Source organism: Salvelinus sp. IW2-2015, linkage group LG28, assembly GCF_002910315.2.
Source record: "Salvelinus sp. IW2-2015 linkage group LG28, ASM291031v2, whole genome shotgun sequence".
Taxonomy (NCBI): Eukaryota; Metazoa; Chordata; class Actinopteri; order Salmoniformes; family Salmonidae; genus Salvelinus; species Salvelinus sp. IW2-2015.
Window position 1 is genome coordinate 16,941,709 of NC_036868.1, and position 15,353 is coordinate 16,957,061.

A 15,353-nucleotide genomic window follows, 5' to 3' on the forward strand; every position below is an offset into this window, starting at 1 on the left:
CTGAATTAAAATATGTTTATCTTTCCTAGATTTACGATTGATGAGTCGGTTGATGCCTAGCCACAGCATGGATAACTCTGAGTCAGAGGCGAGCCAGAGTTGTAGGATCAGGAGGCTGCTTCCCCAGGTTCCTCCTGGAGACAGAGACAAGCCAGAAAGCCCCACCCCCAGCATCTTGATCCGCCACGAACCCCCCTACCCAGGCCCCGAAACCCCCCTGGAGAGGAGTAGTGGTACGCCCCGGCATCAGGACTCCACCCAGAGGCTGTGCGTCCAGGACGATGTAGACCCAGACAGCCTGAGTGATGCCAGCCGCTCTGACGATGGCTCTGTACTGGAGAGGACCAGGAAGAGCCAGGAGAGGACGAGTGGCGCTACCTCGCCCGGGGACACTGGACCTCACTATAGGGGTCAAGATAAGCTGTCTCCGTCTCAACCTACCAAGTCCACCTCTTTTTACATTGGTTCTGAGGAATGCAGCTTAGTCAAGCCGGACCTGGCCCGAAGCCCTTTTCTGTCTCAGGGGCCTGAGAGGGGGCGAGACATCCCTGCCAAAACCTCCCCCACCACCGTCTTCATCAGGCACCTGAGCAGCCACGAGCCCCGGAGGTTGGGCATCAAGCCAAACAACTCAGCCCCCAACCTCCACTCCCAGCAGGACAAGGAGTCTAAAGACCCCAGTAAAGACTCTCTAGGGACTTCCTCGTTCGTCAGGCAGGAGAGCTTCACCAAGGAGCAACCCAGTGACGACATCCAGATTAAGAGGCTCCCCCACATCTCCAGTCACCCCACCCTGAGGGACATGGAGCAGAGGAGAGAGACTGCAAAGGACCCACAGCCCTTCCTCCGGGATGCAGCAGACGCCTCTCTCTCCTCCCTGGAGGTCAAGTTACCCTCCTCAGGCTCCGGACACAGTTCTAAGAGAGGAGGTTCCTCCAGTCACATGGACGACTCTCTGTCTGGGGAATCCGATGTGGATACAGCCAGCACCGTCAGCCTGGTCAGCAACAAGAACACCCCCGTCACCACAGGCCCCAAGAAGAGGACGGCCGCCAGGTCCTCCTCCAGTCCGTCTGTCCAGGAGAAGGGCCACCGCCAGCCCACAGCCCGCGAGCGCCTGTCAGAGAAACGCCGCAGCCACGCAGCTGCTGGTGATAACTCCAGCAGCAAGGCCGAGCAGGCCAAGCGCTTCCAGATGCGGCGCAGCACGGGGAACTGCGGTTCCCTGGACCTATCAGAGGACCAGCAGAGTTCTGGCCAGCACTGGCCTGACACGGCCTCTGACCATGAGACCAGCTCCCGGCCCGCCAGCCGCAACAAGAAGCTCATAGCTCCCCTACAGAAAGAGGACAATGGGAAGACCCCCAAGAGTGCAGCACAGCAGGCGCTGATCCGCTCCAACAGCCTGTCAGCACCACGGCCCACCAGAGCATCCATGCTGCGCAGGGCACGCCTGGAAGAGACCTCTGACAATGATGGTACAGAGACTGACCGGGGATCCCAGAACTCAGACCACATCGGTGCTCCCTCCAAGGTGTCTGCTGACGGGAAGAAGCTCCTCTCCAGACTGGACATCTTGGCCATGCCCAGGAAGCGAGCAGGCTCCTTCACTACGCCTAGTGACAACGAGTCCTCCATCACCACCCCTTCAACCCGGCCTGGCTTCTCCAACCGGAGTGCAGAATCAACTGGGCCGGTCAGGAAGACATCAGTGGGTGAAGCAGGGGCAAAGCAGGGGGTCACAAGAGGGTCCGGAGCCCCTGGGAAGCAGCCCTTCACACGCACACGCTCCAGCGGGACTAAATACTCCAGCACAACCAGTGAGTATTATTGAAGTTACCATTGAGTAACTTCTCAATCTGCATAGCCATGCTATTTGCTTGCACAAAGCAACGCAGAGAACGCGTATATATATTTTTTTGAATTGTAATTCATGATTTAAAAGTCATAGCACCTTTTTTTGTAAGAGTGTATCTAGAACCTAAAAGGATTCTTCAGCTGTCCCCATAGGAGAAACCTTTGAAGAACCCATTTGGGTTTTACCTGGAACCCCAAATAATTATACTTTAAACCAAAAAGGGTTACCTTATGGGGATAGCCAAAGAACCCTTTTTTCTAGAAGTGTATACAGTATGATCAAATTTAAGACTGACTGGGGATTGTCATGATACAAATTATTATTTTTATGATACTGGGATGTTGTGTATGTGTTCTTAATTACTGTTTTAAGTAGAGTTCGACCGATTATGATTTTTTTCAACGCCGATACCGATTATTGGAGGACCAAAAAAAGCCGATACCGATTAATCGGACGATTTTACATTTTTTTGACAATGACAATTACAACAATACTGAATGAACACTTATTTTAACTTAATATAATACATAATTAAAATCAATTTAGCCTCAAATAAATAATGAAACCTGTTTAAATAATGCAAAAACAAAGTGTTGGAGAAGAAAGTAAAAGTGCAATATGTGCCATGTAAAAAAGCTAACGTTTAAGTTCCTTGCTCAGAACATGAGAACATATGAAAGCTGGTGGTTCCTTTTACATGAGTCTTCAATATTTCCAGGTAAGAAATTGTAGTTGTTATAGGACTGTTTCTGTTGTATTTCATATACCTTTGACTATTGGATGTTCTTATAGGCACTTTAGTATTGCCAGTGTAACAGTATAGCTTCCGTCCCTCTCCTCGCACCTACCTGGGCTTGAACCAGGAACACATCGACAACAGCCACCCTCGAAGCAGCGTTACCCATGCAGAGCAAGGGGAACAACCACTCCAAGTCTCAGAGCGAGTGACGTTTGAAACGCTAGCCATAGCTAGCCATTTCACATCGGTTACACCAGCCTAATCTCGGGAGTTGATAGGCTTGAAGTCATAAACAGCTCAATGCTTGAAGCACAGCGAAGAGCTGCTTGCAAAACGCACGAAAGTGCTGTTTGAATGAATGCTTATGAGCCTGCTGGTGCCTACCACCGCTCAGTCAGAATGCTCTATCAAATCATAGACTTAATTATAACATAATAACACACAGAAATACGAGCCTTAGGTCATTAATATGGTCGAATCCGGAAACTATCATCTCGAAAACAAGACGTTTATTCTTTCAGTGAAATACGTAACCGTTCCGTATTTTATCTAACGGGTGGCATCCCTAAGTCTAAATATTCCTGTTACATTGCACAACCTTCAATGTTATGTCATAATTACGTAAAAATCTGGCAAATTAGGCGCCCAAACTGTTGCATATACACTGACTCTGCGTGCAATGAACGCAAGAGAAGTGACACAATTTCACCTGGTTAATATTGCCTGCTAACCTGGATTTCTTTTAGCTAAATATGCAGGTTTAAATATATATACTTCTGTGTATTGATTTTAAGAAATACATTGATGTTTATGGTTAGGTACAGTCATGCAACGATTGTGCTTTTTTCGCAAATGCGATTTTGTTAAATCATCCCCCGTTTGGCGAAGTTGGCTGTCTTTGTTAGGAAGAAATAGTCTTCACAGTTCGCAACGAGTCATGTTAGCAGACAATATTAACTAAATATGCAGGTTTAAAAAATCTATACTTGTGTATTGATTTTAAGAAAGGCATTGATGTTTATGGTTAGGTACACGTTGGAGCAAAGACAGTCCTTTTCCACGAATACGCACCGCATCGATTATATGCAACGCAGGACACGCTAGATAAGCTAGTAATATCATCAACCATGTGTAGTTAACTAGTSATTATGATTGATTGATTGTTTTTTATAAGATAAGTTTAATGCTAGCTAGCAACTTACCTTGGCTTCTTACTGCATTCGCGTAACAGGCAGTCTCCTCGTGGAGTGCAATGTAATCAAGTGGTTAGAGCGTTGGACTAGTTAACTGTAAGGTTGCAAGATTGAATCCCCGAGCTGACAAGGTAAAAATCTGTCATTCTGCCCCTGAACAAGGCAGTTAACCCACCGTTCCTAAGCCGTCATTGAAAATACGAATGTGTTCTTAACTGACTTGCCTAGTTAAATAAAGATTAAATAAAGGTGTAACAAAACGGTGTCCAAAAATACCGATTATGAAAACTTGAAATCGGCCTTAATTAATCGGCCATTCCGATTAATCGGTCGACCTCTAGTTTTAAGGTTACCGCTTTTCAGGACAATAACTGCCTGCCTGCCACTGGCTCAATACAGACTCTCTGCAACTGTCACTGCAACAGACACCTTTTCACATTACACTAATGAATTGTAATGTATGATTTGAAAGTCATACAGTGCTGTGAAAAGGGATTTGCCCCCTTTCTAATTTTCTCTACTATTACATATTTTTCATGCTGAATGTTCTACTACCAAAACCTAATATTAGACAAAGGGAACCTGAGTGAACAAATAACACAATGACATACTTATTTCATTTATTTCATAAACTAAGTTATGCAACACCGAATGCCCCTGTGTGAAAAAGTAATTGCCCCCTTACACTCAATAACTGGTTGTGCCTCCTTTTATCTGCAATGACCGCGAACAAATGCTTCCTGTAATGTTTTTGGGTTTGCAGCGTTTGGTTTTCGCCAGGCATAATGGGACCCATGTTGCCCCAAAAGTTATACTTTTTTTTTTTTTACCCCCTTTTCTCCCCAATTTCGTGGTATCCAATTGCTAGTAATTACTATCTTATCTCATCGCTACAACTCCCGTACGGGCTCGGGAGAGACGAAGGTCGAAAGCCATGTGTCCTCCGAAACACAACCCAACCAAGCCGCACTGCGTTCTTAACACAGCGCGCCTCCAACCCGGAAGCCAGCTGCACCAATGTGTCGGAGGAAACACCGTGCACCCGGCTCCCTTGGTTAGCGCGCACTGCGCCCGCCCCGCCACAGGGTTGCTGGTGCGCGATGAGACAAGGATATCCCTACCGGCCAAACCCTCCCTAACCCGGACGACGCTAGGCCAATTGTGCGTCGCCCCACGGACCTCCCGGTCGCGGCCGGCTGCGACAGAGCCTGGGCGCGAACCCAGAGTCTCTGGTGGCGCAGCTAGCGCTGCGATGCAGTGCCCTAGACCACTGCGCCACCCGGGAGGCAAAAAGTTTACTTTTGACTCATCTGTCCATAGAACATTCTTCAAAGTTTTGATGATCATCCAGGTGCTTTTTTGGCAAACTTATTCCCAAACCCTGCATTCCACATTTAAGAACCTCATACCATGGTCAGCATGGTGGTGGTAGTGTGAGGGTTGGGAATACTTTGCTGCCTCAGGACCTGGACGACTTGCCTTAATAGAGGACCCATGAATTATGTTCTGTACCAGAGAATTCTACTGGAGAATGACAGGCCATCTGTCTGTGAGCTGAAGCTGAAGCGCAGCAAAACACACAATCAAGACTACATTAAAATGGCTAAAAAGCAACACATTTTAAGTTTTGGAATGGCCTAGTCAAAGTCCAAACCTAATCCCAATTGAGATGTTGTGGCAGGACTTGAAACGAGCAGTTCATGCTTGAAACCCCACAAATGTCGCTGAGTTAAAGCAGTTCTACATGCAAGAGTGGACCAAAAATTCCTCGACGGTGATGTGAGAGACTGATCAACTACTACAGGAGGCATTTGGTTGTAGTCATTGCAGCTAAAGGTGGTACAACCAGTTATTGGGTGTTGCATAACTTTGTTAATTACATTTACATTTACATTTAAGTCATTTAGCAGACGCTCTTATCCAGAGCGACTTACAAATTGGTGCATTCACCTTATGACATCCAGTGGAACAGCCACTTTACAATAGTGCATCTAAATCTTTTAAGGGGGGGGTGAGAAGGATTACTTTATCCTATCCTAGGTATTCCTTAAGAGGGTGGGGTTTCAGGTGTCTCCGGAAGGTGGTGATTGACTCCGCTGTCCTGGCGTCGTGAGGGAGTTTGTTCCACCATTGGGGGCCAGAGCAGCGAACAGTTTTGACTGGGCTGAGCGGGAACTGTACTTCCTCAGTGGTAGGGAGGCGAGCAGGCCAGAGGTGGATGAACGCAGTGCCCTTGTTTGGGTGTAGGGCCTGATCAGAGCCTGGAGGTACTGAGGTGCCGTTCCCCTCACAGCTCCGTAGGCAAGCACCATGGTCTTGTAGCGGTGCGAGCTTCAACTGGAAGCCAGTGGAGAGAGCGGAGGAGCGGGGTGACGTGAGAGACTTGGGAAGGTTGAACACCAGACGGCTGCGGCGTTCTGGATGAGTTGTAGGGGTTAATGGCACAGGCAGGGAGCCCAGCCAACAGCGAGTTGCAGTAATCCAGACGGGAGATGACAAGTGCCTGGATTAGGACCTGCGCCGCTTCCTGTGTGAGGCAGGGTCGTACTCTGCGGATGTTGTAGAGCATGAACCTACAGGAACGGGCCACCGCCTTGATGTTAGTTGAGAACGACAGGGTGTTGTCCAGGATCACGCCAAGGTTCTTAGCGCTCTGGGAGGAGGACACAATGGAGTTGTCAACCGTGATGGCGAGATCATGGAAGGGCAGTCCTTCCCGGGAGGAAGAGCAGCTCCGTCTTGCCGAGGTTCAGCTTGAGGTGGTGATCCGTCATCCACACTGATATGTCTGCCAGACATGCAGAGATGCGATTCGCCACCTGGTCATCAGAAGGGGAAAGGAGAAGAGATTAGTTGTTGTTCGTCTGCATAGCAATGATAGGAGGACCATGTGAGGTTATGACAGAGCCAAGTGACTTGGTGTATAGCGAGAATAGGAGAGGGCCTAGAACAGAGCCCTGGGGGACACCAGTGGTGAGAGCACGTGGTGAGGAGACAGATTCTCGCCACGCCACCTGGTAGGAGCGACCTGTCAGGTAGGACGCAATCCAAGCGTGGGCCGCGCCGGAGATGCCCAACTCGGAGAGGGTGGAGAGGAGGATCTGATGGTTCACAGTATCGAAGGCAGCCGATAGGTCTAGAAGGATGAGAGCAGAGGAGAGAGAGTTAGCTTTAGCAGTGCGGAGCGCCTCCGTGATACAGAGAAGAGCAGTCTCAGTTGAATGACTAGTCTTGAAACCTGACTGATTTGGATCAAGAAGGTCATTCTGAGAGAGATAGCGGGAGAGCTGGCAAGGACGGCACGTTCAAGAGTTTTGGGAGAAAAGAAAGAAGGGATACTGGTCTGTGTTGTTGACATCGGAGGGATCGAGTGTAGGTTTTTTCAGAAGGGGTGCAACTCTCGCTCTCTTGAAGACGGAAGGGACGTAGCCAGCGGTCAGGGATGAGTTGATGAGCGAGGTGAGGTAAGGGAGAAGGTCTCCGGAAATGGTCTGGAGAAGAGAGAGAGGGGATAGGGTCAAGCGGGCAGGTTGTTGGCGGCCGGCGTCACAAGACCCGAGATTTCATCTGGAGAGGAGGGGAGAAAGAGGTCAGCACAGGGTAGGGCAGTGTGAGCAGAACCGCGGTGTCGTTTGACTTAGCAAGCGAGGATCGGATGTCGTCGACCTTCTTTTCAAAATGGTTGACGAAGTCATCTGCAGAGAGGGAGGAGGGGGGGGGGGGGAGGAGGATTCAGGAGGGAGGAGAAGGTGGCAAAGAGCTTCCTAGGGTTAGAGGCAGATGCTTGGAATTTAGAGTGGTAGAAAGTGGCTTTAGCAGCAGAGACAGAAGAGGAAAATGTAGAGAGGAGGGAGTGAAAGGATGCCAGGTCCGCAGGGAGGCGAGTTTTCCTCCATTTCCGCTCGGCTGCCCGGAGCCCTGTTCTGTGAGCTCGCAATGAGTCGTCGAGCCACGGAGCGGGAGGGGAGGACCGAGCCGGCCTGGAGGATAGGGGACATAGAGAATCAAAGGATGCAGAAAGGGAGGAGAGGAGGGTTGAGGAGGCAGAATCAGGAGATAGGTTGGAGAAGGTTTGAGCAGAGGGAAGAGATGATAGGATGGAAGAGGAGAGGTTAGCGGGGGAGAGAGAGCGAAGGTTGGGACGGCGCGATACCATCCGAGTAGGGGCAGTGTGGAAGTGTTGGATGAGAGCGAGAGGGAAAAGGATACAAGGTAGTGGTCGGAGACTTGGAGGGAGTTGCAATGAGGTTAGTGGAAGAACAGCATCTAGTAAAGATGAGGTTGAAGCGTATTGCCTGCCTTGTGAGTAGGGGGGGAAGGTGAGAGGGTGAGGTCAAAAGAGGAGAGGAGTGGAAAGAAGGAGGCAGAGAGGAATGAGTCAAAGGTAGACGTGGGGAGGTTAAAGTTAAATTAGATTAAATAAGTATTAAAAAAATGTAAACTCCGGTTCCCTTTATCTGATATTATGTTTTGGTTGAAGATCTGATAACATTCAGTATTAAAAATGTAGAAAATCAGAAAGGGGGCAAATACATTTTCACGGGACTGTATATGATCAAATTTAAGATTTGAAAACTAATTCAGGTGCACATAAAAACACAGGGCCACTGAGTATTGAAACAGGGCCTGACAATGAGTTGAAGTGACCTTTTCCACCCTTCATAGTGAATGTGACTCAGTCTCCCTTTTGAGATGCATGCTGGTAGGCTGTATTTTGGCTTGTCCTGTAGGAGCTCAGTGTAGTTGCTACGAAGCAGTGTGATGATGCCCTCTGCTGCCTGCTGCCGTTTCAATAGAAACACAGCCCCTGGTGGAAGCAGACTGAACCAGGTTTTCCTCTAGGATTTAGGATTTTGCCTGTGCCTATCCATTCCGTTTATTTGTTATCCTGAAAAACTCCCTAGTCCTTAATGATTACAAGCATAGCCATAACATGACGCAGCCACAACTATGCTTTATATGGAGTGGTACTCAGTAATGTATTGGATTTGCCCCAAACATAATACTTTGTATTCAGGACAAAAAGTGAATTGCTTTGCCACATATTTTGCAGTATTACTTTAGTGTCTTGTTACAAACAGGATGCATGTTTTGGAATATTTTGTTTATTTTTAGACTTCCTCCTTTTCACTGTGTCAATTAGGTTAATATTGTGGAGTAACTACAATGTTGTTGATCCATTCTCAGTTTTTTCCTATCACAACAATTAAACTCCAACTTTTAAAGTCATCAATGGCCTCATGGTGAAATCCCTGGGTGGTTTCCTTCCTCTCCGGCAACTGAGTTAGGAAGGACGCCTGTATCTTTGTAATGATTGGATGGTGTATTTTTTTGACCCGTCTACCAATAGGTGCCCTTTGCAAAGCATTGGAAAACCTCTCTGGTCTTTATGGTTGAATCTTTGTTTGAAATTCAATGCTCGACTGAGGGACCTTTTATAGATAACTATGTGTGGGGTAAAGCGATGAGGTAGTCATTCAAAAATCATGTTAAACACTATTGCACACAAAGTGAGTCTATGCAACTTATTATGTGACTTGTTACTAAGCACATTTTTACTGAACTTATTTAGGCTTGCCATACCAAAGGGGTTGAATACTTATTGACTCAAGACATTTCAGCTTTTCATTTGAATTAATCTATAAAAAATCTGAAAACACAATTCCACTTTGACATTATGGGATATTGTGTGTAGGCCAGTGGCACAAAAAAAACTCTATTTAATCCATTTTTAATTTAAGTCTAACACAGCCAAACATGTAAAAAGTCAAGGGGTGTGAATAATTTTTGAAGGCACTGTAAATGAATGGCCCATATTATGCAGTGCTGGTGTATTGCGTTTTTACTTATCAGTATTGTGGCGTAGTATTTGTAATCCCAAGGGTCTGTCAATGACTAATGTTGTTCATATTATAAAGGTGGTGCTGCTGGGAGGCCCTATTTCTGCAGAAAAACATTTTTTTTTTAAATAGCTGAAATGTTTTTATTTTATTTTAAACACTTTTTTTTGCCCTTGTGCAAGGCACTTGCCCCTGGAGCAAATTAGGGTTGCCGCACTTCATGGCTGACCCTTTAAAACAACATTTTTTTTGTATGTATCCTGTAACTGCATGAGATATGGATCAAATGAAAAACCGTGCTGTTATCTGGTAGGTTCCCGTCAAAGGCAGAAGGGTTCAGACTACACCTCCACATCTGAAGAGGAATATGAGGCCAGCTCTGGAACCCCCAAACACAAACGCTCCTCCCACATGTCTGCTGCCACACAGACCCCCCGGGCCCAGAAGGAGAAAGCTGCTGCAGAAGTTGCCCGGTCCAAGTCCGGCTCACTGGAGTTGGAGGAGGACGAGGTCCAGAATGAGGATGACCACTACCAGAACTGGACCACACACAGCGCCGAGATAGCAAAGTAGGGTGATACAATGGATCGCCTGGCTGAAACCACATATTGAGCCTTATCATTGGCAGCTGTAGAACATGCATTCTGTACGTATTTTATGTGGTCGTGACTTGTGTTTCTGTCTTCCCAGGCTCAGTCAGGACTTGGCCAAGGACCTTGCCATCCTGGCCCGTGAGATCCATGACGTGGCGGGGGACGGGGACTCTCAAAGTTCCTCTGGAATGGGCACCAACCCCTCCCCCAGCTCTGCACCCAACACGCCCGGGCCCGCATCCACCATCCCCATCTCTAGCCGGGAAGAGGTGAGCCCGCCCACTACCCATAATACACTTCAAACATGCCCCCCTGACCTGCGCCTCACGCTATGTACAGTTATTTCCATCCCTTTGTAATGTTCTATTGCATAATACAACTGCACTGGAGCCTATGGGAATTTTCTTCCCTCTATAAGTTATTTGAACCATGTGCCACTAAGCTCTTACATCAAAATGATGTACAGGTCCAGTGACGCGTGCAAAGGATCCCTTATCATTTTTTAGATTATCATGAGCATGTTTCTGTTCTCTACTGTACAGAGGCCATGTACATCTTTGCGAGGGGTCCTCCCATCTCAGGTGCATACCTCAGATACGTCTGTCTCTGTGTCTGTCTCTGTGTCTGTCTCTTGCAAAGGTTTATATTTGTTTCCTTCACCTCCCACACTCTTCAGACTATCATCACTAACCCAAACACTCGTATGCTGTTGGATTGTCATGCTACAGATTCTTATTTTTATCATACTGGGATGTTCTATGTGTTCTTAATGAGTTTTTATGGTGACAGATTTTCTGGACCATAACTGCTTGCCACTGGCTCACTACAGACTTTCACTGTCACTGCAACAGACACCTTTTCACCTTCCACTAATGTCACTTTATTTCATGGGCTTGTATCCCAGCAAAACTAAAATTCACTGCTCACAGTTCAACTGCTCTCACTCCTGCATGTTGCCTTGGTGCATGCAATCACAAAGCACTAGTCACACTGTTATTCTGTACTAGAGAAAAATCGACCAAAGATATTGTAACTTCGTATTCTCACTGTGTGCTTGAAGTACAGTAGAAGGCCTTGAGGCACTGAGTCCCTCAGTAGTCATGGTCATGTTAGTTGTTCAGAACGTGCGGTCCATGCACTGATTCTGTTCTCTTTCCAGCTGGTCCAACATATTCCTGAGGCCAGCTTAAACTACCAGAAGGTTCTACTATCGCCAGGTTCCACCGCTGTCATGGACCTGGATCCTAACATGAATGACCAAGAGCCAAGCTCTAAGCCACGGTGGAACCGTGAAGAGGTCACTTTCCTGTCACACTTGTTTCTCCTCCCTTAAGAATTGTACTTTCACTAATTAACAATGATTTGGAAACCTAGGCTCACGCAGAAACAAACTGGCACTCAGGCTACACAAAATGAGCTGTTGCAGTTAATTTTGGTCTTCTGGGAATTAGACTAAAGTATATTAATGTATGTGAAACTACTTTGCAAACACTTTGGGTGTTTGACATTCACCATTTTCTCCCTCCAGGTGATTTTGGACAATCTGATGTTGAACCCTGTTTCTCAGCTCTCTCAGGCCATTCGGGAGAACACAGAACAGCTGGCTGAGAAAATGAAGTAAGGGAACTTGATGTACCTTGGCTCTTACCTTGTGTAATTTTAGCATTGTATGTTAAATGGAAAAGAGCTAGTCAATGTATTCCTCTCTGCCTGGCTCTGAAGGATTATACAGTATTTAGTATTTTTCTTCTATCAGGGTTTTATTCCACAACAAGACTGAGGCCTGGGAGGAGATCGAAGCGAAGATCAATGCTGAAAACGAAGTCCCCATCCTGAAAACATCAAATAAGGTACAGAATTGGTAGCCAGTAACATCTTACATTGATAGTGTAAAACTGAGGACATTTATATGGGAAAATGTGTAATCGTAATAATTCTACTGTCACAGGAAATCTCTTCCATCCTGAACGAGCTGAGAAGAGTACAGAAACAACTAGAAAGTAAGGGGTGGGTTTTTCTTTGTAACACATGGGTTTTTCTTTGTAGTTAAAAAATAATAATAATCTTCCTAAAATGTACTGGGAGTGCGATGTTGAATTGCTTTTCCTGAACGACTTCATGTCTGCATGACCTATTCAGGACATCTAAATAAAGCTGAAGGCCTACGGAATCTAATAGAACATGGAATGTTCCCTTTGTTGTTGTAGTGATCAACAGCATTGTGGAACCCGGTGGAGCTGGCAGTGGGAACCCTAAGGTGGCAGCAGTGGCTACTGCTGCTTCAGGAGGACAGGCCACCAGGTCCCCCTCGCGGCAGAAGAAATCCCCCAGTAAGCCCACTGGGCTTGGGGACAGACAGCGTGGTGCTGGCCCTTCAACCAGCCCCACCACCTCCAAACCCAACGCCAACGAAAGCACCAAGAGGACCACTCGAGGCCCCAAAGGGGCAAACTTTATGGCCTGATCAGAGTTCCCAGGTTTCTGTAGCATCTGCTGGTGGCGACTGCCTCCCTTCACCACACTGTCATTTGTAATGTAATACTATCATGATATACTGTATCTGTTTTGACTGGTAAAGGTGTACTGTAATTGAGTACTGCTGTAACTGAGTACCACTGTTTAGAATTGCTTCTTCCACATTTGTACAAGCTCAACTAAAAGTAGGCAAAGCTGAGTAAAATAAGTTGTAATTTGTTGCTTTAATATGTGGATTGTGTACAAAATAATGTCCATATGCCTTGTCTACTTGTCCTGTACAATGTGTAGTAGCTCAGTACTGTAGGCTTGGCCAGATGCCCAAGATAAGACAGGCTACATTCTTGCACCAACTTTGTTACCATAGTAATAATCCTGATGAAAACAATACTAGGTGTCCATGAGAACATGTGATGGACTACTTCAATGACATGGTAAAACAGAGCAGCATTAGAGAGGGTGTTTGCAGTGTTCTGTGCTTGTCTTGTAAAATATGATTCATTGAATGTTCCTGAAGGACTTGGATATTTTACTGCTTGGGAAAAAAGCTACTGAATGAACTGACTGACCACCAGTCTCCCTTTTCTCAACTTGATTGTCTGATATTGTGAAAATGCTTAAGATTTGTTCTATGTGAATGCTGTGCGTACAGAATGTTAGGATGGTGTGTCATCCAATGTTCCAGATCCCAAATAAATGCAGTATACACTATACAGCATCAGAAAGAGGGTAAAGAGCGTACTTAGAAGGCCAGCATCCCAGAGTCGCCTCTTCACTGTTGACGTTGAGACTGGTGTTTTGCGAATACTATTTAATGAAGCTGCTAGTTGAGGACTTGTGAGGCGTCTGTTTCTTCAACTAGACACACTAATGTACTTGTCCTCTTGCTCAGTTGTGCACCGGGGCCTCCCACTTCTCTTTCTATTCTGGTTAGAGACAGTTTGCGCTGTTCTGTGAAGGGAGTAGTACACAGCGTTGTACGAGATCTTCAGTTTCTAGGCAATTTCTCGCATGGAATAGCCTTCATTTCTCAGAACAAGAATCAACTGACGAGTTTTTGGCCATTTTGAGCCTGTAATCGAACCCACAAATGCTGATGCTCCAGATACTCAACTAGTCTAAAGAAGGCCAGTTTTATTGCTTCTTTAATCAGAACAACAGTTTTCAGCTGTGCTAACATAATTGCAAAAGGGTTTTCTAATGATCAATTAGCCTTTTAAAATGATAAACTTGGATTAGCTAGCACAACGTGCCATTGGAACACAGGAGTGATGGTTGCTGATAATGGGCCTCTGTACACCTATGTAGATATTCCATTTAAATATCTGCCATTTCCAGCTACAATAGTAATTTGCAACAATAACAATGTCTACACTGTATTTCTGATCAATTTGATGTTATTTTAATGGACAAATAATGTGCTTTTCTTTTAAAAACAAGGTCATTTCTAAGTGACCTCAAACTTTTGAACGGTAGTGTATATGCTTCAAATTAGTAAATTGGCCCAAGTTGACTGTATTCCGTCTCCTAAATTGACTGTATTGTAGTGTGCTAGCTCTGTAAAGGTAGAATGGAGCAGTTCCTTATTGTCCACTGTATGTGTGTGTGTGTGTGTGTGCACTAAGAGCGCCTGTGAGTTATGTAGCTGTTGTGGGCTAAGCCAATGTCACAGTTTACTCCATCTGCAAAGGCAGCAGGGATTGTGTGTGAGGAATCCTGTATAGATGTATGTTAAAGAATAAGAACGGACAAAAAAACTATTTTAAAACTATTTTGTGAAAGTGCATGTGTAACATAATTATATAGTTTAGTTGGGTGAGAGTTCAGGCTAGTTTGCCAAATGTGCACTTTTTCATTTTGAGATACACCTCATAAGCCATGCGTGGAACTGAAAATAAAGCACTATGTTTAATTAAGCAGTAAAAACAATGACATGTAGCTGAAATGTAGGTTTAACAGACTGTTTTAGAGTATCGCTTATCAGTATGATTTCTGTCAAGTACTTAAGCCTACAACAGATCATATCTATGCTAAATGCAAAGCTTTTTTTTTTTTACAGTCATCAATGGTGCCATGGTGTTCACTGACCCTAAAGCTATTGAGAATGTATGGATTTGTCACCTACCCAGAACAGACATCTGACTGGCTATTGGTCTGATTATGTCACCTCTGCTGCTAAGGGTGATGTCAGCTTTGGGCTACTTCTCAATATTAATTTTGTTTTTGCTACAATGCATGTAACTCAAGTATAAGTGTATAAAAACACTGCAAAGTGCTAACCAAACTGTGTGAATATCTGTTGGTATACATCAAAAACTTGTTTCATTTTTAATGACTTTGAGGTTATGTTCACACTGTTGTTCCAAATTATTTATTTAATATTTGTGTTGTACTGAATATATTTACAGATGTTATGCCATGGACTTTACATACCAGTTTGTGCATCATCATGAACATTGATTTGTACCATTATATAATTTGTAATAAACTGATTTCAGTCATAAATGCTTTATTTTATTTTAGATGTTATGATATTTAACAACAAAAGATGATGACCTACAGAACAATTGTACACTACTGCTGCATCATGGTGTTAGTCTCTAGACAGCTGGGCTGCCTCCCACAATGTACCAAATACTGTTCGAGCTTATAGTG

The 15,353-nt window shown here is 45.4% G+C and overlaps 1 protein-coding gene and 1 pseudogene across 6 annotated transcripts in view; one reads left to right on the plus strand and one right to left on the minus strand.

Moving 5' to 3' along the window:
- The window catches only part of LOC111954560 (centrosomal protein of 170 kDa protein B), a 30,526-nt gene extending 15,329 nt beyond the window's left edge, over positions 1-15,197 (plus strand). For 2 of the 6 annotated variants that reach the window (XM_023974381.2, XM_023974382.2), the window contains exons 12-20: positions 30-1,820; positions 9,944-10,199; positions 10,321-10,492; positions 10,766-10,804; positions 11,383-11,520; positions 11,752-11,840; positions 11,980-12,073; positions 12,172-12,223; positions 12,431-15,197. In XM_023974381.2, the coding sequence (XP_023830149.1) occupies positions 30-1,820; positions 9,944-10,199; positions 10,321-10,492; positions 10,766-10,804; positions 11,383-11,520; positions 11,752-11,840; positions 11,980-12,073; positions 12,172-12,223; positions 12,431-12,687 (2,888 nt within the window). In that variant the 3' untranslated portion in view covers positions 12,688-15,197. Of the gene's footprint in view, positions 1-29; positions 1,821-9,943; positions 10,200-10,320; positions 10,493-10,765; positions 10,805-11,382; positions 11,521-11,751; positions 11,841-11,979; positions 12,074-12,171; positions 12,231-12,430 lie in introns of all 6 variants that reach the window. The other 4 variants (XM_023974385.2, XM_023974383.2, XM_023974384.2 and 1 more) reach the window with 4 other exon arrangements.
- Positions 5,672-6,621, minus strand: LOC139023247 (uncharacterized; annotated as a pseudogene).
- Positions 15,198-15,353: the final 156 nt, after the last annotated feature.